Source organism: Coregonus lavaretus (assembly GCF_964263955.1).
Source record: "Coregonus lavaretus genome assembly, chromosome: 6".
In the NCBI taxonomy this organism is placed as follows: domain Eukaryota; kingdom Metazoa; phylum Chordata; class Actinopteri; order Salmoniformes; family Salmonidae; genus Coregonus; species Coregonus lavaretus.
In genome coordinates this window covers 4,644,562-4,669,622 of record NC_139993.1, presented here as the reverse complement: position 1 = coordinate 4,669,622, position 25,061 = coordinate 4,644,562, and the positions used below count along the sequence as shown (strand labels likewise).

General features: G+C 41.7%; 1 protein-coding gene and 1 pseudogene across 2 annotated transcripts; both read right to left on the bottom strand.

Moving 5' to 3' along the window:
- Positions 1 to 235: 235 nt before the first annotated feature.
- LOC311130347 (keratin, type I cytoskeletal 42-like) lies at positions 236 to 7,310 on the bottom strand (annotated as a pseudogene). Its single transcript has 9 exons — positions 6,981 to 7,310; positions 4,834 to 4,932; positions 2,223 to 2,305; positions 1,842 to 1,998; positions 1,329 to 1,490; positions 1,078 to 1,203; positions 558 to 778; positions 405 to 415; positions 236 to 342 (listed from the first exon to the last, which is right to left on the bottom strand). The product of its transcript is annotated as a keratin, type I cytoskeletal 42-like (transcript).
- Positions 7,311 to 16,873: 9,563 nt separating this feature from the next.
- LOC311130521 (keratin, type I cytoskeletal 19-like) lies at positions 16,874 to 24,328 on the bottom strand (the record flags this gene model as incomplete). Its single annotated transcript, XM_084163282.1, has 9 exons — positions 16,874 to 18,554; positions 18,675 to 18,763; positions 18,934 to 19,154; positions 19,445 to 19,570; positions 20,070 to 20,231; positions 20,593 to 20,749; positions 20,980 to 21,062; positions 22,792 to 22,920; positions 24,020 to 24,328. The coding sequence occupies 9 exons, from the start codon at positions 24,326 to 24,328 to the stop codon at positions 18,448 to 18,450; spliced, it is 1,383 nt and encodes a 460-aa protein (XP_084019408.1). The 3' UTR covers positions 16,874 to 18,447.
- Positions 24,329 to 25,061: the final 733 nt, after the last annotated feature.

Genomic DNA, 25,061 nt, shown 5'->3' with positions numbered 1-25,061 from the left:
TGAGAGACATGCCACCTGGTGGCAAAGAATGGAAGAACGGGAAAAACACATTCTATAAATTATATTGAATTTGCCATATGATAGAGCCATAAAAGGGTTATAAGGTAACATGAGTAAATTACATCAGTTATCATTCAGCTGATGCAATCCTGTCAGAAGGGAAATATTACAATATGCAACCATGACATATATATATACCGCTTCACCAGATTCCGGAACTATCTGGCCTTCTCAGTTAGTTCATATCCTGGACCTTCTCATCAACTGAGGTGGACACCACCTTCCCATCCACCATCTCCTGCACGATCACCCTCACACGCTTCTGCATGTGTGGGTTGTACTCTGTGGAAAGAGCCACAAAACAGGAATTAATTAATTAATTAATTGTGTGTATTATGGGTAACGACAGTTGATTCTTTTATTGATTCATTCATTTGATTAATTATTATCTTGCTCCATCCTCCCTCTACTCTCTCCGCTCTTTCCATTCCCCCATCTCGCTATCCCCCAGCCCTTCCCCCTCCCTCTCTTTCCTCCTCTCCATTATCCCCTCTCACCTGAGTCCCTCTCCATCCAGCAGCCTCCGGTACACAGCAATCTCCATCTCCAGCCTCATCTTGATGTCCAGGAGGATCTGGTACTCGGAGGCCTGCTGCTGGATGCTGACGTTGAGCTGCTGCAGCTCTTCCCCCATGTTGTTGATATGAACCTGCAGCTGGCTCAGCTGGGAGCCATAGCGACCATTTATATCAGTGACGCTCTGCTCCAGGTACCCCTTCTAGGAATGTTTGTAAGGGATGAAGAAGATGGAGAAGGAAGAAAGGAGCGGGAAGTAGAAATTGATGAACAGGGAGATGAAGAAGGGTAGAGATAGTTAGATTGGTGCGCATAAAGGAGTTAGAACACCTTGACATTAGACCACAGTGGAGGTCTGAAAACATCTAACAAACTTTGATTTTGGAGTGTAATGTTCCTTTAACACCTACAGGAATTCCATATTTTAGGAACAGAGATAGGGTAAAGATAAATGCTATATGTTTAGGGATGCTGATTCACTAAGATGTTTTGACATCATACCTGAGTGAACAGGTAATGCAGTTAAATCTCCAGGCTCTGGAAGGTCCTCTTCAGGTCGGTCACCTGAGACTGAGAGGTCTTCACCTCTGTGGTGCTGGTGGTGATCTGTTTCTGATACACCTCCACCTGACACACACAAACACACACACACCGTATTAGTCAAAAGTATAGTACCACTTCACAAAACACATTTAGGGACCCGGGCCCACACACTTTGAGGACCCCTGTCCTATTTTTAGAGGTTGTTTCACCTTGCTCTCGAACCACTCGGCAGCATCTCTCTGGTTCTTCGCCACCATGCCCTCATACTGGGTCCTCATCTCCTCCAGCACCTTGCTCATGTCCAATGAGGAAGAACAGTCCATCTCCACATTTACAGCACCACACTGCTGTGTCCGCATCAAATGCATCTCCTAACAACAGGAAAAGAGGGACAAATTGTGTCATAATACCTGGGATTTGTAGTTTACTTATACACAGGGAAGGCTAAAAGTACCTAAAAACAATGAGTTACTGTATATTTGAGTACTAATAACTGTGAAGTTGCCCTAGATTTGTTGTGGTTGAGTTTTGCCCCCTTGTGGCCAAACATGGAAAGGTCTCAAACCCACTGAGAATTAATAAATACATTAAAGTGCAAAAACATTGCAAAAACTACATGGTGTCCAAATGAAAAAAACACGTGGCTGTCCTGGCACATTGACACTTCAGCCAACAGCACAAGCGTTAAGACTTGAGTGTGTGAGGAGAATTGCGGAGGTTACCTCCTCATGGTTCTTCCTGAGGTAGACCAGCTCCTCCTTCAGCCCCTCAATCTGCATCTCAAGGTCTCCTCTGGCATGTGTAAAGCTGTCTAGGACTCCTCTCAGACGAGCCACATCCCGTTCCATCGTCATACGCATGTTAGCCTCCTTCTCTAACCTATACGGGTTGAGGAGAGTAGAGAGCTTGATTAGTTCCATCTCACAACAAACCAAGATACAAATTGTCCAACAGTATACTGATCCATAGCCCCTGCCTACCCCCATAAGCATTTCTGTAGATCTGGGAGGATTGGATGTACTCAATCTCAAACCTATAGGCCAAGAGCTACAAACAGAAACAGTACAGAAACTGTGTACAGTACAGAGAGGAAGTGCACCTACTTCATCTTGAAGTCATCAGCTGCAAGTCTGGCATTATCCACCCGCAGGATCATCTGAGAGTTCTCCACAGACCTGGCATGGATCTAGGAACAGGAGGACAGCCACAGTCAATGGAATGTAATAACAGTGTCAACTATGTATGGGATATAATGTGTTTAGATCAGCAGATCTGGGTCATATCTATTGTTCATTCATATACAACAAGGCACAGTTGTTCAACGATCAACAAGATAAATACTGAGACAATAGGAATTACTCCTCTAATCTATCACTTAGATTAGAGGAAAGTATTCAGACCCCTTGACTTTTTCCACATTTTGTTACGTTACAGCCTTATTCTAAAATGTATTGAATAAATAAAAAATCCTCTGCAATCTACACACAATACCCCATAATTACAAAGCTAAAACAGTTCTTTTTTTTACATTTTTGCACATCTATTAAAAACAAAAACAGACATACCTTATTTGCATAAGTATTCAGACCCTTTGCTATGAGACTCGAAATTGAGCTCAGGTGTATTCTGTTTCCATTGATCTTCCTTGAAATATTTCTACAACTTGATTGGAGTCCACCTGTGGTAAAATAAATTGATTGGACATGATTTGGAAAGGCCCACACCTGTCTATATATGAGGTCCCACAGTTGACAGTGCATGTCAGAGCAAAATCCAAGCCATGAGGTCGAAGGAATTGTCCGTAGAGCTCTGAGACAGGATTGTGTCGAGGCAAAAATCTGGGGAAGGGTATCAAAAGATGTCTGCAGCATTGAAGGTCCCCAAGAACAGAGTGGCCTCCATCATTCTTAAGTGGAAGAAGTTTGGAAACACCAAGACTCTTCCTAGAGCTGACCACCTGGCCAAACTGAGCAATCGGGGGAGAAGGGCCTTGGTCAGGGAGGTGACCAAGAACCCGATGGTCACTCTGACAGAGCTTTAGAGTTCCTCTGTGGAGATGGGAGAACCTTCCAGAAGGACAACCATCTCTGCAGCACTCCACCAACCGGGCCTTTATGGTCCAATGGCCAGACGGAAGCCACTCCTCAGTAAAAGCCACATGACAGCCCGCTTGGAGTTTGCCAAAAGGCACCTAAAGACACTCAGACCATGAGAAACAAAATTCTCTGGTCTGATGAACCCAAGATTGAACTCTTTGGCCTGAATGCCAAGCGTCACGTCTGGAGGAAACCTGGCACCATCCCTACGTTAAAGCATGGTGGTGGCAGCATCATGCTGTGGGGATATTTTTCAGCGGCAAGGACTGGGAGACTAGTCAGGATCGAGGCAAAGATGAACGGAGCAAAGTACAGAGAGAGATCCTTGATGAAAACCTGCTCAGGACCTCAGACTGGGTCGAAGGTTCACCTTCCAACAGGACAACGACCCTAAGCACACAGCCAAGACAATGCAGGATTGGCTTCGGGACAAGTCTTAGAATGTCCTTGAGTGGCCCAGCCATAGCCCGGACTTGAACCCGATCTAACATCTCTGGAGAGACCTGAAAATAGCTGTGCAGCAACGCTCCCCACTCAACCTGACATATCTTATGAGGATCTGCAGCGAGGAATGGGAGAAACTCTCCAAATGCAGGTGTGCCAAGCTTGTAGCGTCATACCCAAGAAGACTGAGGCTGTAATCGCTGCCAAAAGTGCTTCAACAAAGTACTGAGTAAAGGGTCTGAATACTTATGTAAATGTGATATTTAAGTTGTTGTTTTTTATATACATTTGCTAAAATATGTGAACAATGTTTGTGCTGCCATCTTGTTAGAAGGTAACAGATGTATTTTATTATAGTGATTAAGAGTGACTTTCATTGTGTTCCATGGTGTTTAGCGCCCCCTAGTGGAGCTTTCTGGTACTTAGAATTATGTGCAAAAACCCGGAAGTAAAGTTGTTATTATGCACGCAGACAAGCAGCTAGAAACAACGCTACTGTACAGTTCTTTCAGTGCAACTATTTCTTGTTACGCTTCAGCCTCGGAAAATATTTGTTTGTAAGTTCAATTCAAGCATATTGCAAGTGATGATAATATTGTTATTGACAGAATTGCTTACTTATCAATGTTAATTGGTTACATTTACTCACGCAAATTGCATTGACTTTCATGGATGCCGTTAGCTGTATTAGTTTGCTCGTGCGTCATGTAAAATAAGTGTAAAACATACTATAGTTTGTTACTGTTTCTAGTGTAATATGCTTTGTTATTGTACAGAAGTGTTTGTACATTATTAGAGTAATGAAAGGAGTTGGCTAGTTGATACTCATAGAGTAATTATCTATTTGGTTTATCGTCATGCCAGATACATGGTAACTTGGCACTTGCTTTGTATTTATGCAACTTCAACTTGAAATGTATAATGTACAGCTACAGTATGTCAATGTGAATTGAATACTAAAGTATATTATTTTCTGTATTTGCAGTTTCACAACATAAACGTTTTCAATACATTCGTTCAAGAAAAGTCACGCCTTGGAAGTTTTATTGAAGACTCAGTTGTTAGCTATCTGTCTAGTTTTGCACGGGAACGCAATACCAGGGCAGAATAATGTTGATTCAACCAGTGTGTGCCCAGTGGGTTGCTACATTAAAACTACATTACCCAGAAGTACCTTGTTGCGGATGTCTGCGATGGTGGCATAGAACCCACTGAGGTCCTTCTTGTGAGTTGGTGATCTCATCTCGTAGAACTCTTTGATCTGCAGCTCCAACTTGCCATAGGACATATGGGTGCCATTTGGGGCGCATTCCATCACGTTATGTGAATCAGTGCACTCCCATAACATAATCCCCAACATAATGGAATTTCAAATAAATGATCAAATCCTGCTATGTCATTGTCCTCATTGTGTATTTAGGAACATGTGTTTATAATAGTAATACAAGGTGTGTCTTTTAATAATAATAAGACTTATCCTTGGAGATTTACAGGCAAACTAGAGGTTATTGGAGGGAATCAGTTCAGTTCATGGGTCTATCAGAAATGGCACACTATTCCCTATATAGAGCACTACTTTTGACCAGAGCTCTATGGGCTTTGTTGTGCACTACATAGGAAATAGGGTGCCATTTGGGGCGCATACATCACGTTATGTGAATCTGCACACTCCCATTAGATAATCCACAACATAATGGAATTGAAAATAAATGATCAAATCCTGCTATGTCATTGTCCTCATCAGTGGTGTAAAGTACTTCAGTAAAAATACTTTAAAGTACTTCTTAAGTAGGTTTTTGGGTATCTGTACTTTACTTTACTATTTATATTTTTGACAACTGTTATTTTTACTCCACTACATTCCTAAAGAAAATAATGTACTTTTTACTCCATACATTTTCCCTGACACCCAAAAGCACTCATTACACTTTGAATGCTGAGCAGGGCAGGAAAATGGTCCAATTCACACTCTTATCAAGAGAACATCCCTGGTCGTCCCTACACAAACGCTTTGCTTGTAAATTATGTCAGAGTGTTGGTGTGTGCACAAAAATCCGCACAAAAATGTAAATAAATAATTGTGCCGTCTGGGTTGTTTAATATAAGGAATGTGAAATTATTTATACTTTTACTTTTGATACATAAGTATTTTTAAGCAATTACATTTACTTTTGATACTTAAGTATATTTAAAACCAAAGACTTTTGGACTTTTACTCAGGTAGTATTTTACTCCGTGACCTTCACTTTTACTTGAGTCATCTTTTATTAAGGTATCTTTACTTTTACTCAAGGATGAAAATTGGATAGTTTTTCCACCACTGGTCCTGATTATGTATTTAGGAATGTGTTTATAATAGTAATACAGGTGTTTCTTTTAATAATAATGAGACTTCTCCTTGGAGCTATACAGGCAAACTATAGGTTACTGTTTCTTCTCAATAGCAATTTTACAATTAGAAAAGTTAATGATGGAACAAATCGTTTTTAAAAAGTTAAAAGTTAAGTAAAAGTGTTTATATATATATATATATATATATATATATATATATATATATATATATATATATATATATATATATATATATATATTTATGGGGTCAATTTACTGTAGACTACTGCATTATCACATTTAATTTAACATTGTGGATCATATTCATGAAATGGATTATTTAAAACAAAAATGTATAAATGTATGGGGTCAATTTACTGTAGCCTACTGTATAAACACATTTAGTTGAACATTGTGGATAGTATTGACAAAAGGGGTTATTTAAAACAAAAATGCTTTATAACAAAAATTGAATATAATTTGCTCATTAACAAAGTCTGGCAGGTAGCTTAGTGGTTAAGAGCATTGTGCCAGTAACTGAAAGGTCGCTGGTTCTAATCCCTGAACCAACTAGGTGAAAAAATCTGTCGATGTGCCCTTGAGCAAGGCACTTAACCCTATATTGCTCCTGTAAGTCACTCTGGATAAGAGCGTCTGCTAAGTGACTTAAATGTAAATCACATTTAATTTAACATTGTGGATCATATTCATGAAAGGGGTTGTTTAAAACAAAAATGTATATATTTATGGGGCCAATTTACTGTAGCCTACTGCATTATCACATTTAATTGAACATTGTGGATAGTATTGATGAAAGAGGTTATTTAAAACAAAAATGTATTATTGTATGGGGTCAATTTACTGTAGCCTACTGTATTATCACATTTAATTGAACATTGTGGATAGTATTGATAAAAGGGGTTATTTAAAACAAAAATGCTTGATAACAATGATTAAAGACAATTTGCTCATAGCTTAATCTCCATCCACATCCCCGTCACTCTTCCTTACCTTTTCCAGGTAGGTGGCCAAACGGTCGTTCAGATTCTGCATGGTATGCTTCTCGTTGGCGCTGATAGTGATCTGGCCTGGCCCGTCCATAGAGAAAGAGGATTGAGAGATACGGGTGCCGTATCCCCCCGCACCTCCGTATACACTCAGCGCGCGACTGCTTCCAAGAGATGACACGCTCATACGGGACCTACCGCTTCCCAAACCGTTGGAAAACTGAATCCCACCGGTAGAACTGAGGCCACTCGAACCGACACCGCTACGTGAGCTGTAGCTACGGCTACTACTGCGACTGGCTACAATGGACATGGCGAGAGATAGTCTGGCGATGCGTCCTGGGAGGTTAAAGTGCGTTCTTCCGAGTTGGAGGCGACAGGTAAAATAACCCCTTTTGTGTCCTCGAGCTTCTTTTACAGTTGGATTAAGCATGATTGACCACGTCACCACTATTCCTTGGAATGAAAGTATATCTAATTGTTTTGTTAAGTAGGTGGGTACAGGGTTTGCAATAACTATGTAACAAGAGACATCAAGTCACTAAGGACTTTAAGGGAAATTAATTGTTCAGTAAAGGTTGTGGTTTATGAAGGGCAGTGTGTTTGACAGGTATAGACTGACAAGTCAGACAGCTTGAGATTCTCTGGAAATTCACTGGATGTGTTTTCAGATATCCATTTTCAATTACATTTTGGTTTGTTTACTGAAATTGGCAATGTTTTGAATATATTTTTAATATATAATTGGCAATGATTTGTAGGCTAAATATTGTATTTGTTATGTTATTATTTTACCAAACTAAAATGTTGCACCAAGACACTCCATCACTTACATTTGATGATTTTCTATCATTCTATCCATTTGAAAAGATGAGCAGTAACAGTCATATTTTTTTAAATGTAGATAACCATTATGATCTGTTCATAAATTCAACACATTCAATTGTGTTACTTCGTCTACTCAGTATACTTGCTCTCAGATTATTTGGTTTGGATAATGTGTTTAATCATTGTCAAAGTTGTGTAGTAGGTATTCTTACTAAAATAGAATGTTGCCCTAAGTCACTGTGATGTTGTCATTCTTTCTTTCTGAATTCAAAGATGTACTGTACAGTAACTATGCCCTTATTTGAAATATCAATAAACCTCATAATTCCTCACATTCCATTTTGCCTACTCAGTACTTGCTCTCAGATGTTGGTTTGGATAGTGTGTTTCATTCAAGGGGAAAGTGTATGCAAAACAGCCAGAAAACAGCCTGAATAAATTGAACAGTTTCGTTCCAAAACGCTATATATCCATTTTCAGAAATGTTGGTAAATTAGATTTTATTGTTTAAATAAATTCTGAAAGAGATAGGTGTGTTTTTTCACTATCTAATGAGGTTGTTCAATGACAAACATGTATTTGTAAATTTTTATTTTTTATATATTTTTTGGGGGGGTAGATCAGCTTTAATAATGCAGATAGATTGTAACTTCCATTAATTTAATTGTCTGCATCACTTCCAATCCCCCATATGTTTTTTTCTCTCGCAAATATATATATATATATATATATATATATATATATATATATATATATATACATACATACATATAAATATATCTACATACATATATATACATGTCCATTAAAAAATATATATTTCCCTTTATTACTTTCCAACCTCACCACACCTTCCCTAATTGGAGTAAACTAGTGAACAACAATGCTTAGGCCTCTACTTCCAGCTTATACATACTATATATATTTTATATTTTTACAATAATTGTATTTTGTTTGTTTTTACTCCTGAACTCCGATCATTTTCATGATGTCCATCTGTTTTGCTTCTATATGTCATAGCTTTCTAACTGTGCTCTTTCACAAAAGCTCTCAACCTATAACCTATATACTTATTTTGGACACAGTATGCTTTACATTAGTTATCTTGTTGTTATTAGTTGTTGTTAGTTGTTATTAGTCCCATCCTTCAACTCTATTCAACACCACCCATCTATCATTTAACACCATCCATATTGGATTTCTATTTGCCATATATTTTTCAACTGTACTGTGATGTTTTACAAAAGTTCTGAACCCTTCTATTCTCATTGTTTCTACAGATTGTAAATTGAAAATAAACATTTTTGCTAAAACATTATTAAATTATTGATCGATTGACTATGACTTTTCAGATCACCCAGTAGTGCTATCTGCATGTTTAGCTCCAGGTAAATATTGCAATCCTTTAGCCATTCCTGGACCTGTGTCCAAAAACATGTATTTGTTAGTACTGCTAGGTTTCACTCAGTCAAATGTAACAAATAACTACATTTTTTATAAAGAAATGTACGAATGATACATTTGTGACATCAATATTTAAAAATTATTTACAAAAAAAATATTCAATACAGTAATATGATATCTGTATGTAGAACATTTACATTTGACATTTTAGTCATTAGCAGATGCACTAATCCAGAGCAATTTACGAAAAGTGCATTCATTTTAAACTTGCTAGGTGAGACAACCACATCCCAGCTAGCACATACAGCTTGGTGAGAGCGTGGTTGTCCTATGGTTTATTGCATACAACCTTCCCATAACGCAGAGATTCCCAAAGATTTTTGGCCTGCAGTCTCATTTTGATGTCAAAAAATGTTTGCGACCCCACCATGTAAAAAAAGGGGTGTAATCAACGGTCAATGTTTACTTTTTTAATTGTTGGTATGACAGTCTATGATGTTATTTTCCCCCCAGTCTGATTTAGTGCCTGGTCTTGTCCATTATGTTCTAATGAGGCTTGTGGGCATTGTAGAGTGAAACATAAGACATATGTGTTCCTGGGAGTCTTGTCTTTCAGTGGGTCATAATATTTTGTAGCTTAAACAATTCAAAAGATAGTCAAATTTTTTGGAAGAAAACAGAAACCGCTCTGTTTATTACCACCGTATCTGATGTAACCCCAGTTCTATGAACCAAGCACAATCATTTGTATTCATTTCAGAGTTTGTCTCCCCATTTAATAGTCAGGCGACCCGTAGTTTGGGAAACACTGCCATAAAATGTCCTACAAGTTTCCTCATGGTTCTATTTAAAGTAATGTTCTCAAAACATTCAGAGAACGTTAAGAAACAAGGTTCTTTTGTGGGAATTTCAGTACTTCAGCATAATGTTTTCTGCAGGTTTCCTCATGGTTCTATTAAAAGTCATGTTCTCAGAACATTAAGAAAACTTTCCATAAAATCCACAAGAAAACATGAGTAAAGTTAAAAAAAGTTATAAGAATGTTATTAAAAAACATATACATTCCTTTCTTCTCATTTTTGCTACCCTTCCCCAGATCTGTGCCTCAACACAATCAGGGCACAGCTCGGGGCTGAGGGGGGTCTGTAGCAAGCAGCAACAGTGAGAGACTTATTTCTGGAAAGGTGGATTTTTTTAAGTTGAAGCTCAAACTGTTTGGGCACAGACCTGGATAGTACGATAGAGCTCTGCAGGATATCTCTACAGTAGATTGCAACCCCACCCCCTTTGGCAGTTCTATCGAGATGGAAAATGTTGTAGTTGGGGATGGACATTTCTGAATTTTTTATGTCCTTCCTAAGCCAGGATTCAGACACTGCTAGAACATCAGGGTTGGCGGAGTGTGCTAACGCAGTGAATAACTCAAACTTAGGGAGGAGGCTTCGAATGTTAACGTGCAAGAAACCAAGGCTTTTACGGTTACAGTGTCACGATCGTTGGCACATGATGAAGCGGACCAAGGCGCAGCGTTGAAGGTGAACATATTATTTATTTAGAATGATCACACGATCAAAACAACAACGATAACGTGACGTCTACGGTATAACACAAACCAAATCAGAACAAGATCCCACAAAGAATAGCTGAAAACAGCCTACCTAAGTATGGCTCCCAATCAGAGACAACGAGCAACAGCTGCCTCTGATTGGGAACCACCCTGACCAACATAGATCTATATGATCTAGAACAAAACCCAAAACATAGAAAACACAACATAGAAGCTACCCCGAGAAACTAAACATAGAAAATCCACACCCTGGCTCAACATTTCAGAGTCCCCAGAGCCAGGGCGTGACAGTACCCCCCCCCAAAGGCGCGGACTCCGACCGCGCCAACAGAACACCACAGGGGAGGGACCGGGTGGGCACTCCGCCTTGGCGGCGGATCCGGCTCTGGGCATGATCCCCACTCCCTCTCTAACCCCCCACAGTACCCCTGGTCCGGTCTGGCCCTGCTGGCCGGAGCTGGACTGACCACTGGTGGAGCGGATTACTCTAGCTCCGACGTGAAGCATCTGACCGGTGCCGGACCAGCCACCGGTGGAACAGGCACGGGCCGTGCCGGACTGACGACGCACACCACTGGCTTGGTGTGGGGAGCAGGAGCGGGCCGAGCCGGGCTGTCGAAGCGCACCCCTGGCTTGGTGCGGGGAACAGGCACGGGCCGTGCCGGACTGACGACGCACACCACTGGCTTGGTGTGGGGAGCAGGAGCGGGCCGAGCCGGGCTGTCGAAGCGCACCCCTGACTTGGTGCGGGGAGCAGGAACGGGCCGAGCCGGGCTGACGAAGCGCACCCCTGACTTGGTGCGGGGAGCAGGAACGGGCCGAGCCGGGCTGACGACGCGCACCACTGACTTGGTGCGGGGAGCAGGAACGGGCCGGACCGGGCTGACGACGCGCACCACTGACTTGGTGCGAGTGGCAGGAACAGGCCGGACCGTACTGGGAACACACACCACTGGCCCTACGTGGGGATCAGGAACAGGCCGGACCGGACTGGCAACACACGCCAGTACCTCTCGCCGTGCCTCTACAACCTCCTTCCCCCTGGTGACCAGTGACTCCCGTAACCTGGAGTCCTCCTGCTGCCCCGTCGTCCACGGCGTTAGCACCCCCCTAAAAAATTTATGGGCTTCACTCTTACCCGTGGCCAAGGCCTCCATCCCTCTTGCCAGACTCGCACTCATCTCCTCCCACGTCCATCCTCTCTCCTCGTCACGCTGCTTGATCCAGTCAAGGTGGGATCTTCTGTCACGATCGTTGACACATGATGAAGCGGACCAAGGCGCAGCGTTGAAGGTGAACATATTATTTATTTAGAATGATCACACGATCAAAACAACAACGATAACGTGACGTCTACGGTATAACACAAACCAAATCAGAACAAGGTCCCACAAAGAATAGCTGAAAACAGCCTACCTAAGTATGGCTCCCAATCAGAGACAACGAGCAACAGCTGCCTCTGATTGGGAACCACCCTGACCAACATAGATCTATATGATCTAGAACAAAACCCAAAACATAGAAAACACAACATAGAAGCTACCCCAAGAAACTAAACATAGAAAATCCACACCCTGGCTCAACATTTCAGAGTCCCCAGAGCCAGGGCGTGACATACAGAAGTCAACAAATGATAATGCCTGGGGAGTAGGAGTGATACTGGAGGCTACAGGGCCTGGGTTAACCTCTACATCACCAGAGGAATAGAGGAGGAGTAGAATAAGGATACGGCTAAAGGCTTTAAGTACTGGTCTTCTAGTGCATTGGGTACAGAGAAAAAAAGGGGCAGATTTCCGGGCATTGTAGAATAGATTCAGGGCATTATGTACAGACAAGGATATGGAAGGATATGAGTACAGTGGAGGTAAACCTAAGCGTTGGGTAACGATGAAAGAGATACCATCACTGGAGGCACCGATTGAGTCGGTCTCCGCGTGTATGGGGTGTGGGACAAAGGAGCTATCTAAGGCAGGTTGAGCTGGGCTGGGGGATCTACAGTGAAATAGTACAATAAGAAATAACCGAAACAGCAATAAGCAAGGCATATTGACATGGGAGAGAGGCATAAAGCAATCACAGGTGTTATTCGAGAGAGCTAAGACAACAGCTGGTAATGGCGACAAAGTTTGGGCTGAGGCTAAACATAAACAGGATGCGGTACCGTAAAAAGGAACAGTCCAGCAGGCATCAGCTGTGTAGCTGAGTTATCATAAGGTCCGGTGAACAGCAATAGGAGAGTTCGGAGGTAGTTCCGGGTTTGCTATAGCACTGGCGAGCAAGAGGCCACGGCTAGCATGTGCTAGCGGGCCGGGGATAGCAGATGGATCTTCGTGGTCGACGTCGTAACGGGAAGCCTGTTGTAACCACATCAGACGATTTCGTCGGGAGACCAGTCGTTTTGGTTGCAGCTAGCTAGCTGCGATGATCCGGTGTTAAAGGTCCAGTGATTCAGTGATTCTGGCAGAAAAAAACGATATGTTCTGGGTCGATAACGGGCTGTGCAGATAGTGCAGACTGGCCGATAATAGTCCAGGCTAGAGCTGGCTGGTAGGTAGTGCAGGCCACGGACAATGGTGAAAAAACGCTAACGTGGCTAATAGCAAGTAGCTAGTTAGCTGGCTACTCCCGTCCGGTAGACAGAGAGGTAGATAGCCGGGATATGGGGCTAGCTCAAGGCTAACTGGTGCTTGCTTCGAGGGCAGTGGTGATTAGCCAAACAGCAACATCCATTCGGTTGTGACTAGCTAGTTGCGATCCGGTGTTAATGTCCAGTGATTCAGTGAATCCGATGTTCTGGGTGAAAACCGCTAATGGTGGCTAATAGCAAGTATCTAGTTAGCTGGCTAGCTAGTTTCAACTGGAGATTCTAGATAAAAGGTAAGTCAATAATAGAATCCGTTCCACATTGAGTGAGGCGGGTTGCAGGAAAGTATATTTTGTAGAAGGATGAAAAGTGTGATAGGGAAATATGTACGAAAAATACAAAAAATACAAAAAACTGGCTATTTACACAGACACACAACAAAGAACACGACCGCACTGCTACGCCATCTTGGATATATAATCTCCACCCAGCACATCCAGAAGGGGACTGGCCACCCCTCAGAGCCTGGTTTCTCTCTAGGTTACTTCCTAGGTTTCTGCCTTTCTAGGGAGTTTTTCCTAGACACCGTGCTTTTACATCTGCATAGCTTGCTGTTTGAGGTTTTAGGGTTTCTGTATAGCACTTTGTGACATCTGCTGATGTAAAAAGGGCTTTATAAATAAAATGTGATTGATTGATTGATTGTAGTACAGAAAAGCCAAGCCCCCATGTATCAGTGGAGGCTGGTGAGGGGAGGACGGCTCATAGTAATGGCTGGAAAGGAATGGATTGAATGAAAGGTTAGCAAACATATGGAAACCATGTGCTTGATACCATAACATTCATTCTGTTTCAGCCGGTACTATGAGCCGTCCTCTGATTTAAATTGCCACTAGCCACCACTGCTATGTATGAGTCAGTAAAAGTAATTGGCAGATCTGAAGTAGTTTCAAGTAACAATGGCTTTCTACTACTTACTTAAAATGCATACTATTTAGAATGCACTGCTTAGTAAAAACGAATGCAGTACACAACTAATATCAACATACTATACTCATCCATGCTGCGAAGGCGTCATCTAATGATCAGTTGCTTTGAATACCGCCATTCTGATTATCAGCTGTGGTCAAAAACATTCTCTTCCTCAGTAGTGTGCAGAAAATTATACTAGATGAAAAGCCGAAATCAGTACATCCTGCAATTTAAAGCATACTACATTACTGAAATTTCACATACTGTATAACGTTCTATTTTCGCATACTCAAAATGCCTACTATTTAGAACACTAGAATGGGTATTCGGACACGGCCCATGAAACATTTTTCGTCTTAGGGGAGACGGTCAAGGAGACGGAACAGAGTCTAGAGGAGCTGATGGCTCAGATGAGGAAGATATAGCTAGGACCAGAAGATACCTCTGTTTTCAGACAACCCTCATAGGATACGTCACAAATGAAACCCAATTCTATAGAGTGCACTACTTTTGACCAGAGCCATTCTGTTAAATTAGCTTAAGCTTGAAGTAATGGACCAGGTACATACAAATCTTAGCTGTATAATTAATTGTGCTTATGTATCACCTGTTGACCGAGAGGAAAGATTGTTGTAACACTCGGAATTGAATAAGTAATCAATCACTGCATTATGGATGCAATTACTACGACTGTATAGAACTTCTAAACGTTTTGAATGATGGTGAATGAGGCCCAACATTTCTCTGCATGACAAACCTGCCTTTACTGTATCTGCTCCATGTCTAGCTCTGGTCCAGGGCCTAACATGTGGTTTGAGCCTTAATAGATCAAGCTGCACATAACGCCCTGGACCAGAGCTACTCCATGTCATACTCTTAGCTGTTTAAACTGATATATACACTACCGGTCAAATGTTTTAGAACACCTACTCATTCAAGGGTTTTTCTTTCTTTTTACTATTTTCTACATTGTAACTACATCAAAACTATGAAATAACACATATGGAATCATTTACTAACCAAAAAAGGGTTAAACAAATCAAGATATATTTTATATTTGAGATTCTTCAAGCCTTGATGACAGCTTTGCACACTCTTGGCATTCTCTCAACCAGCTTCATGAGGTAGTCACCTGGAATACATTTCAATTAACAGGTGTGCCTTCTTAAAAGTTAATTTGTGGAATTTCTTTCCTTCTTAGTGCATTTGAGCCAATCAGTTCTGTTGTGACAAGGTAGGTGGGGTATACAGAAGATAGCCCTATTTGGTAAAAGACCAAGTACATATTATGGAAAGAACAGGTCAAATAAGAAAATAGAAACGACCATCCATCATTATTTTAAGACATGAAGGTCAGTCAACACTGAACATTTCAAGAACTTTGAACGTTTCTTCAAGTGCAGTTGCAAAAACCATCAAGAGCTATGATGAAACTGGATCTCATGAGGACCGCCACAGGAATGGAAGACCCAGAGTTACCTCTGCTGCAGAGAATAAGTACATTAGAGTTACCAGCCTCAGAAATTGCAGCCCAAATAAATAACAGACACATCTCAACATCAATTGTTCAGAGGAGACTGTATGAATCAGGCCTTCATGGTCGAATTGCTGCAAAGAAACCACTACTAAAGGACACCATTAAGAAGAAGAGACTTGCTTGGGCCAAGAAACACGAGCAATGTACATGAGACCGGTGGAAATGTGTCCTTTGGTCTGTAGTCCAAATTTGAGATTTTTGGTTCCAACCGCCGTGTCTTTGTGAGACATGGTATGGGTGAACGGATGATCTCCGCATGTGTATTTCCCACGTAAAAGCATGGAAGAGGAGGTGTTATGGTGTGGGGGTGCTTTGCTGGTGACACTGTCTGTGATTTATTTAAAATTCAAGGCACACTTAACCAGCATGGCTACCACAGCATTCTGCAGCGATACGCCATCCCATCTGGTTTGGGCTTAGTGGGACTATTATTTATTTTTCAACAGGACAATGACCCTACCCACCTCCAGGTTGTGTAAGGGCTATTTTACCAAGAAAGGGAGTGATGGAGTGCTGCATCAGATGACCTGGCCTCCACAATCCCCCGACCTCAACCAAATTGAGATGGTTTGGGATGATTCTATGAAATACAAAATATATTTTGATTTCTTTAACACCTTTTTGGTTACTACATGATTCCATATGTGTTATTTCATAGTTTTGATGTCTTCACTATTATTCCACAATGTAAAAATACAGAAAACCCCTTGTTTCCTTCCTCCTTTGGGTACATTGACTTCAATACAAAACCTAGGAGGCTCATGGTTCTCAGCCCTTCCATAGACTTACACGGTAACTATGAAAACTTCCAGAGGACTTCTTCCAACCTATCAGAGCTCTTGCAGCATGAACTGAAATGTTGTCCACCCAATCAAAGGATCAGGTAATGAATCTAGTACTGAAAGCAAAAGCTACATCTAGTTGCACTGCAGTGCATAACATGTGGTGAGTAGTTGACTCAAAGAGAGAGAAAGACAACATTTAAACAGTTTTTAACTAATTAATTTATTCAGAAATGAGAGAGATTGAGAGCTGTATTTCGTTTGATTTTACATTAGATTTTTTCACTTTCAATACTTAGCTATCAAATGCAGCTAGCTAGTTTAACCTACTCAAACACCTGGGTCAAACAGAGGGATGCTATGTTAACTAGCTGGCTATGGCTATCCAACACTGGAACTCTTCCAAGTCAAGGTAAGCTTTTGGTTTTGTTAATTTGTTGCCACCGGGGCCCTCCGGTGTAACTGCTAAATTGCTTACTGTCTGTACACTGTACTGCATAATTTTTGCGGGTTTACTAACACATTAGTTATATTAGCTATGTTGACTATGATGTTGCTTTAGCTAATATGATGACAATGATGTAGGCTGTGTTTTTTGCCTGGTCACAGATAGCTGATGTGTTGTGCATTGAAGTCCACAAGCAAATTGAAAAGGTGAGAGAAGGAAAGCACGAAAATGCGAGATCGAATGCAACGTGGCCGCTATAAAAGTGAACTGTGCTTACGTGTGATCAGGGGTGTATTCATTCCGCCGATTCTGTTGACAAACCTTTCTTAAACGGAAGCAAACGGAACAAAAAGGGGATAAACATACCTGAATTTGGCCAATAGAAACTCTCGTTTGCAACTGTTGATTACACCCTAGATCAGCTAGATGCAGGCAAGAGTGGGCAAGGCGGTATTGAATGTGTCACTGTCTGTCGCCTCAAATGTTTTCTCTGGACCTGTGTGCACCTGCATTGTAAACTTTCATTTATAGACTAGCTTGTAGCAACCACATGATGGGTATAGGGAACATTCAAGCATCATGTTGAAGCTTACACCTATCGTTGTTACATTGAACTGGGTGAATGGAATATGAACGACAGTCATTCAATATGCTGTAATAGAAATAAGGCCATGCTCATTAAAAAAATTGTCGTCCTCCCTCACCTTAAACGGCACCGACCGCCACTGCTGTAAAGATGTTTCTTTCAGCTTTTTAGAGGACAACAATACACCCTCAATTATGATATCAGTGTCCTGAAATGCATTGACATCTAGATTTGATCTACAGCCAATTGTATCATGCAGCGTCGGTGTCGTAGGCCTACAGAACATGAACTTTAAACCTGTCATAGAGTACAGAGAACGTACATTGCTTGTGATCCTGGGAGTATACAATGGAACTAAAATAGCTTTATAATGGCTGATGATGCAAGTAATATCTTCCCTGATGTCACTTATGTAACTGTAATAATCTGTTTCCACTTTTAATCGGGCTGGCCAAAGATGTTTAAATGAGAGAAATGCCACCTGGTGGCAACGAATGGAACAACAGGAAAAACACATTCTATGAATAATATTCAATTTGCTATATGATAGAGCCATATAAGAGTTATAAGGTAACATGAGTAAATTACATCAGTTATCATTCAGCTGATGCAATCCTGTCAGAAGGGAAATATTACAGTATGCAACCATGACATATATATAGAGACGAGGCTTGAACCCCCGTTTGCAGGGGAATGTGTGGTCCATTACCACTTCACCAGATCCCGGAACTATCTGGCCTTCTCAGTTTATATCCTGGACCTTCTCATCAACTGAGGTGGACACCACCTTCCCATCCACCATCTCCTCCACGATCACCCTCACACGCTTCTGCATGTGTGGGTTGTACTCTGTGGAAAGAGCCACAAAACAGGAATTCATTAATTAATTAATTGTGCGTATGATGGGTAACAACACTTGATTCTTTCACTGATTCATTCATTTTATTAATCATTCTCCTGCTTGCTCACCTTCCACCACTTCCTGGACTTGTTGTACTTCCTGGACCTTCTCAACCACGATCACTTTCCTGACCTCCTGTCGGGTCTCTACATGCCTACTGGTAGATACACAGGGGAAGAACACTTCCGGTCAGCTAAACTCACAAACACACATCTTGATCTTTTAGTTTGCAATGAGGTTCCAATAAGCAGCTGTCATCCCCCCCCCCCCCCCCCCCCCATCCCTTCCCCCTCCCTCTCTTTCCTCCTCTCCATTATCCCCTCTCACCTGAGTCCCTCTCCATCTAGCAGCCTCCTGTACTCAGCGATCTCCATCTCCAGCCTCATCTTGATGTCCAGGAGGATCTGGTACTCGGAGGCCTGCTGCTGGATGCTGACGTTGAGCTGCTGAAGCTCCTCCTCCATGCTGTTGATATGAACCTGCAGCTGGCTCAGCTGGGAGCCATAGCGACCATTTATATCAGTGACGCTCTGCTCCAGGTACCCCTTCTAGGAATGTGTTTATGTTTGTAAGGGATGAAGAAAGGAGAGGGTAGTAGAAATTGATGAACAGGGAGATGAAGAAGGGTAGAGATAGTTAGATTGGTGCGCATAAAGCTGTTAGAACACCTTGACATTACACCACAGTGGAGGTTGAAAACATCTAACAAACTTTGATTTTGGACTGTAATGTTCCTTTATGACATAAAGGAATTCCATATTTTAGGAACAGAGATAGGGTAAAGACAAATGCTATATGTTTAGGGATTCTGATTCACTAAGATGTTTTGACATCATACCTGAGTGAGCAGGCCATGCAGTTCAATCTCCAGGCTCTGGAAGGTCCTCTTCAGGTCGGTCACCTGAGACTGAGAGGTCTTCACCTCTGTGGTGCTGGTGGTGATCTGGTTCTGAAGCACCTCCACCTGACACACACAAACACACACACATCGTTTTAGTCAATAGTATAGTACCACTTGTAGTGTCTAAGCAATTTATGACTTTTTGCAAATGGTATTTTAGAGGATGTTGATTCAACTTAGGGAAGTATCTGGAGAGCAGTTCTATAAGGGCACCCTAAAACAGAGGAAGTCTGTTGTGTGGAGTCATGGGATTGGTCTGTAGGGGAAACCACCCATATCATGTCGCAGATTATAAATACCATGATTAAAACAAAGGACGGGGAGTAACAACATATTAGATCGGGTCCGTTGTTCTCCAGATGCCTGCAGAAGTCTGTAAATTGACGCTGAAATATTTTGATATAATAAACCTTTATAATCAAAGTACAGTGTAAGCGGACTCCTTGTTCTCACAGCATAATATGCATCATTATTTAGTTACTACACACTTCACAAAACACATTTAGGGACCCGGGCCCACACACTTTGAGGACCCCTGTCCTATTTTCAGAGATTGTTTCACCTTGCTCTTGAACCACTCGGCAGCATCTCTCTGGTTCTTCGCCACCATGCCCTCATACTGGGTCCTCATCTCCTCCAGCACCTTGCTCATGTCCACTGAGGAAGCACAGTCCATCTCCACATTCACAGCACCACACTGCTCCGTCCGCATCAAATGCATCTCCTAACAACAAGAAAAGGGGGACAAATTGTGTCATAATACCTGGGATTTGTAGTTTACTTATATACAGGGAAGGCTAAAAGTATGTGAAAACAATGAGTTACTGTATATTTCAGTACTAATAACTGTGAAGTTGCCATAGATTTGTTGTGGTTGAGTTTTGCCCCCTTGTGGCCAAACATGGAAAGGTCTCAAACCCACTGAGAGTTAATAAATACATTCAAGTGCAAAAACATTGCAAAAACTACAGGGGGAGCAATGGTGTCCAAATGAAAAAAACACGTGGCTGTCCTGGCACATTGACACTTCAGCCAATAGCACAAGCGTTAAGACTTGAGTGTGTGACGAGAATTGCGGAGGTTACCTCCTCATGGTTCTTCCTGAGGTAGACCAGCTCCTCCATCAGCCCCTCAATCTGCATCTCAAGGTCTCCTCTGGCATGTGTAAAGCTGTCTAGGACTCCTCTCAGACGAGCCACATCCCCTTCCGTTGTCATACGCATGTTAGCCTCCTTCTCTAACCTATACGGGTTGAGGAGGGGAGAGAGCTTGATTAGTTCCTTCTCACAACAAACCAAGATACAAATTGCCCAACCATAAACTGATCCATAGCCCCTGCCTACCCCCATAAGCATTTCTGTAGATCTGGGAGGATTGGATGTACTCAATCTCGAACATATAGGCCAAGAGCTACAAACTGAAACAGTACACTCACAGAAGCGGTGTACAGTACAGAGAGGAAGTGCACCTACTTCATCTTAAAGTCATCAGCTGCAAGTCTGGCATTATCCACCCGCAGGATAATCTGAGAGTTCTCCACAAACCTGGCATGGATCTAGGAACAGGAGGACAGCCACAGTCAATGGAATGTAATAACAGTGTCAACTATGTATGGGATATAATGTGTTTAGATCAGGAGATCTGGGTCATATCTATTGTTCATTCATATACAACAAGGCACAGTTTTTCGACAATTAACTAAATAAATACTGAGACAATAGAAATTACACCTCTAATCTATCACTTAGATTAGAGGAAAGTATTCAGACCCCATTACTTTTTCCACATTTTGTTACGTTACAGCCTTATTCTAAAATTGATTGAATAAATAAAACATCCTCAGCAATCTACACACAATACCCCATAATGACAAAGCTAAAACTGGTTTTTGGAAATTTTTGCACAGCTATTAAAAATAAAAAAACAGAAATACCTTATTTGCATAAGTATTCAGACCCTTTGCTATGAGACTCGAAATTAAGCTCAGGTTTATTCTGTTTCAATTGATCTTCCTTGAAATATTTCTACAACTTGAATGGAGTCCACCTGTGGTAAAAATAAATTGATTGGACATGATTTGGAAAGGCCCAAACCTGTCTATATTAGGTCCCACAGTTGACAGTGTATGTCAGAGCAAAAACCAAGCCATGAGGTCAAAGGTATTCTCCGTAGGGCTCCGAGACAGGATTGTGTCGAGGCAAAAATCTGGGGAAGGGTATCAAAAGATGTCTGCAGCATTGAAGGTCCCCAAGAACAGAGTGGCCTCCATCATTCTTAAGTGGAAGAAGTTTGGAACCACCAAGACTCTTCCTAGAGCTGGCCGCCCGGCCAAACTGACCAATCGGGGGAGAAGGGCCTTGGTCAGGGAGGTGAGCAAGAACGCGATGGTCACTCTGACAGAGCTTCAGAGTTCCTCTGTGGAGATGGGAGAACCTTCCAGAAGGACAACCATCTCTGCAGCACTCCACCAACCAGGCCTTTATGGTACAATAGCCAGACGGAAGCCACTCCTTAGTAAAAGCGACATGACAGCCCGCTTGGAATTTGCCAAAAGGCACCTAAAGACACTCAGACCATGAGAAACAAGATTATCTGATCTGATGAACCCAAGATTGAACTCTTTGGCCTGAATGCCAAGTGTCACATATGGAGGAAACCTGGCACCATCCCTACGTTAAAGCATGGTGGTGGCAGCATCATGCTGTGGGGATGTTTTTCAGCGGCAGGGACTGGGAGTCTAGTCAGGATCGAGGAAAGATGAACGGAGCAAAGTACAGAGAGATCCTTGATGAAAACCTGCTCCAGAGTGCTCAGGACCTCAGACTGGGTCGAAGGTTCACCTTCCAACAGGACAACGACCCTAAGCACGCAGCCAAGACAATGCAGGAGTGGCTTCGGGACAAGTCTCAGAATGTCCTTGAGTGGCCCAGCCAGAGCCCGGACTTGAACCCGTTCGAACATCTCTGGAGAGACCTGAAAATAGCTGTGCAGTAACGCTCCCCATCCAACCTGACAGAGCTTAAGAGGATCTGCAGCGAGGAATGGGAGAAACTCCCCAAATACAGGTGTGCCAAGCTTGTAGCGTCATACCCAAGAAGACTGAGGATGTAATCGCTGCCAAAGGTGCTTCAACAAAGTACTGAGTAAAGGGTCTGAATAATTATGTAAATGTGATATTTCCGTTTTTTTATTTTTATAAATTTGTTAAAATATGTAAACAATGTTGATTCAACCAGTGTGTGCCCAGTGGGTTGCTACATTAAAACTACATTACCCAGAAGTACCTTGTTGCGGATGTCTGCGATGGTGGCATAGAACCCACTGAGGTCCTTCTTGTGAGTCGGTGATCTCATCTCGTAGAACTCTTTGATCTGCAGCTCCAACTTACTATTGGCTGCCTCTAGAGAGCGCACCTGTGTACAAAGGGAGTGGAAGGAATCAGTTCAGTTCATGGGTCTATCCAAAATAGGACCTATGGGTGCCATTTGGGGCGCATTCCATCACGTTATGTGAATCAGTGCACTCCCATAACATAATCCCCAACATAATGGAATTTAAAATAAATGATCAAATCCTGCTATGTCATTGACCTCATTATGTATTTAGGAACGTGTGTTTATAATAGTAATACAGGTGTGTCTTTTAATAATAATAAGACTTATCCTTGGAGATTTACAGGCAAAGAAAAGGTTAGTGGAGGGAATCAGTTCAGTTCATGGGTCTATCAGAAATGGCACACTATTCCCTATTTAGAGCACTATTTTTGACCAGAGCCCTATGGGCCATGTTGTGCACTACATAGGGAATAGGGTGCCATTTGGGGCGCACACCATCATGTTATGTGAATCTGCACACACCCATTAGATAATCCCCAACATAATGGAATTGAAAATAAATGATCAAATCCTGCTATGTCATTGTCCTCATTATGTATTTAGGAATGTGTTTATAATAGTAATACAGGTGTGTCTTTTAATAGTAATGAGACTTCTCCTTGGAGCTTTACGGGCAAACTATAGGTTACTGTTTCTTCACAATAGCAATTTTAAAATTAGAAAAGTTAATGATGGAATAAATCGTTTTTAAAAAGTTAAAAGTTAAGTAAAAGGGGTTTTATATATATATATATTTATGGGGTCAATTTACTGTAGACTACTGCATTATCACATTTAATTTAACATTGTGGATCATATTCATGAAAGGGGTTATTTAAAACAAAAATGTATTAATGTATGGGGTCAATTTACTGTAGCCTACTGTATTATCATATTTAATTTAACATTGTGGATTATATTCATGAAAGGGGTTATTTAAAACAAAAATGCTTTCATAACAAAGATTGAAGATAATTTGCTCATTAAAAAAATCTGTATCATCGAATATGTAGTATTTTGAAAAGAGTTATCACTCTCTCTTGTCTGTTGGTCTCCACGCTCATAATCTGGGACGTGCATAATATCGCGCAGCTCGCGTGGCGTAATCGCCATCCACATCCCCGTCACTCTTCCTTACCTTTTCCAGGTAGGTGGCCAAACGGTCGTTCAGATTCTGCATGGTATGCTTCTCGTTGGCGCTGAAAGTGATCTGGCCTGGCCCGTCCATAGAGAAAGAGGATTGAGAGATACGGGTGCCGTATCCCCCCGCACCTCCATATACACTCGGCGCGCGACTGCTCCCAAGAGATGACACGCTCATACGGGACCTACCGCCTCCCAAACCGTTGGAAAACAGCATCCCACCGGTAGAACTGAGGCCACTCGAACCGACACCGCTACGTGAGCTGTAGCTACGGCTACTACTGCGACTGGCTACAATGGACATGGCGAGAGATAGTCTGGCGATGCGTCCTGGGAGGTTAAAGTGCGTTCTTCCGAGTTGGAGGCGACAGGTAAAATAACTCCTTTTGTGTCCTCGAGCTTTTTATACAGTTGGATTAAGCGTGATTGACCACGTCACCACTATTCCTTGGAATGAAAGTGTATCTAATTGTTTTGTTAAGTAGGTGGGTACAGGGCTTGCAACAACTATGTAACAAGAGACATCAAGTCACTAAAGACTTTAAGGGTAATTAATTGTTCAGTAAAGGTTGTGGTTTATGAAGGGCAGTGTGTTTGACAGGTATAGACTGACAAGTCAGACAGCTTGAGATTCTCTGGAAATTCACTGGATGTGTTTTGTAAAGCTGACATTCCATGGTTTCAGACAACCATTTTCAATTACATTTTGGTTTGTTTACTGAAATTGGCAATGTTTTTAATATATTTCAATATATAATTGGCAAGGATTTGTAGGCTTAATATTGTATTTGTTATGTTATTATTTTAACAAACTAATATGTTGCACCAAGTCACTCGATCACTTACGTCAGATGATTTTCTATCATTCTATCCATTTGAAAAGATGAGCAGTAACAGTCATATTTTTGAAATATAGATAACCATTATGATCTGTTCATGAATTCAACACATTCAATTTTGTTACTTCGTCTACTCAGTATACTTGCTCTCAGATTAGTTGGTTTGGATAGTGTGTTTAATCATTGTCAAAGTTATGT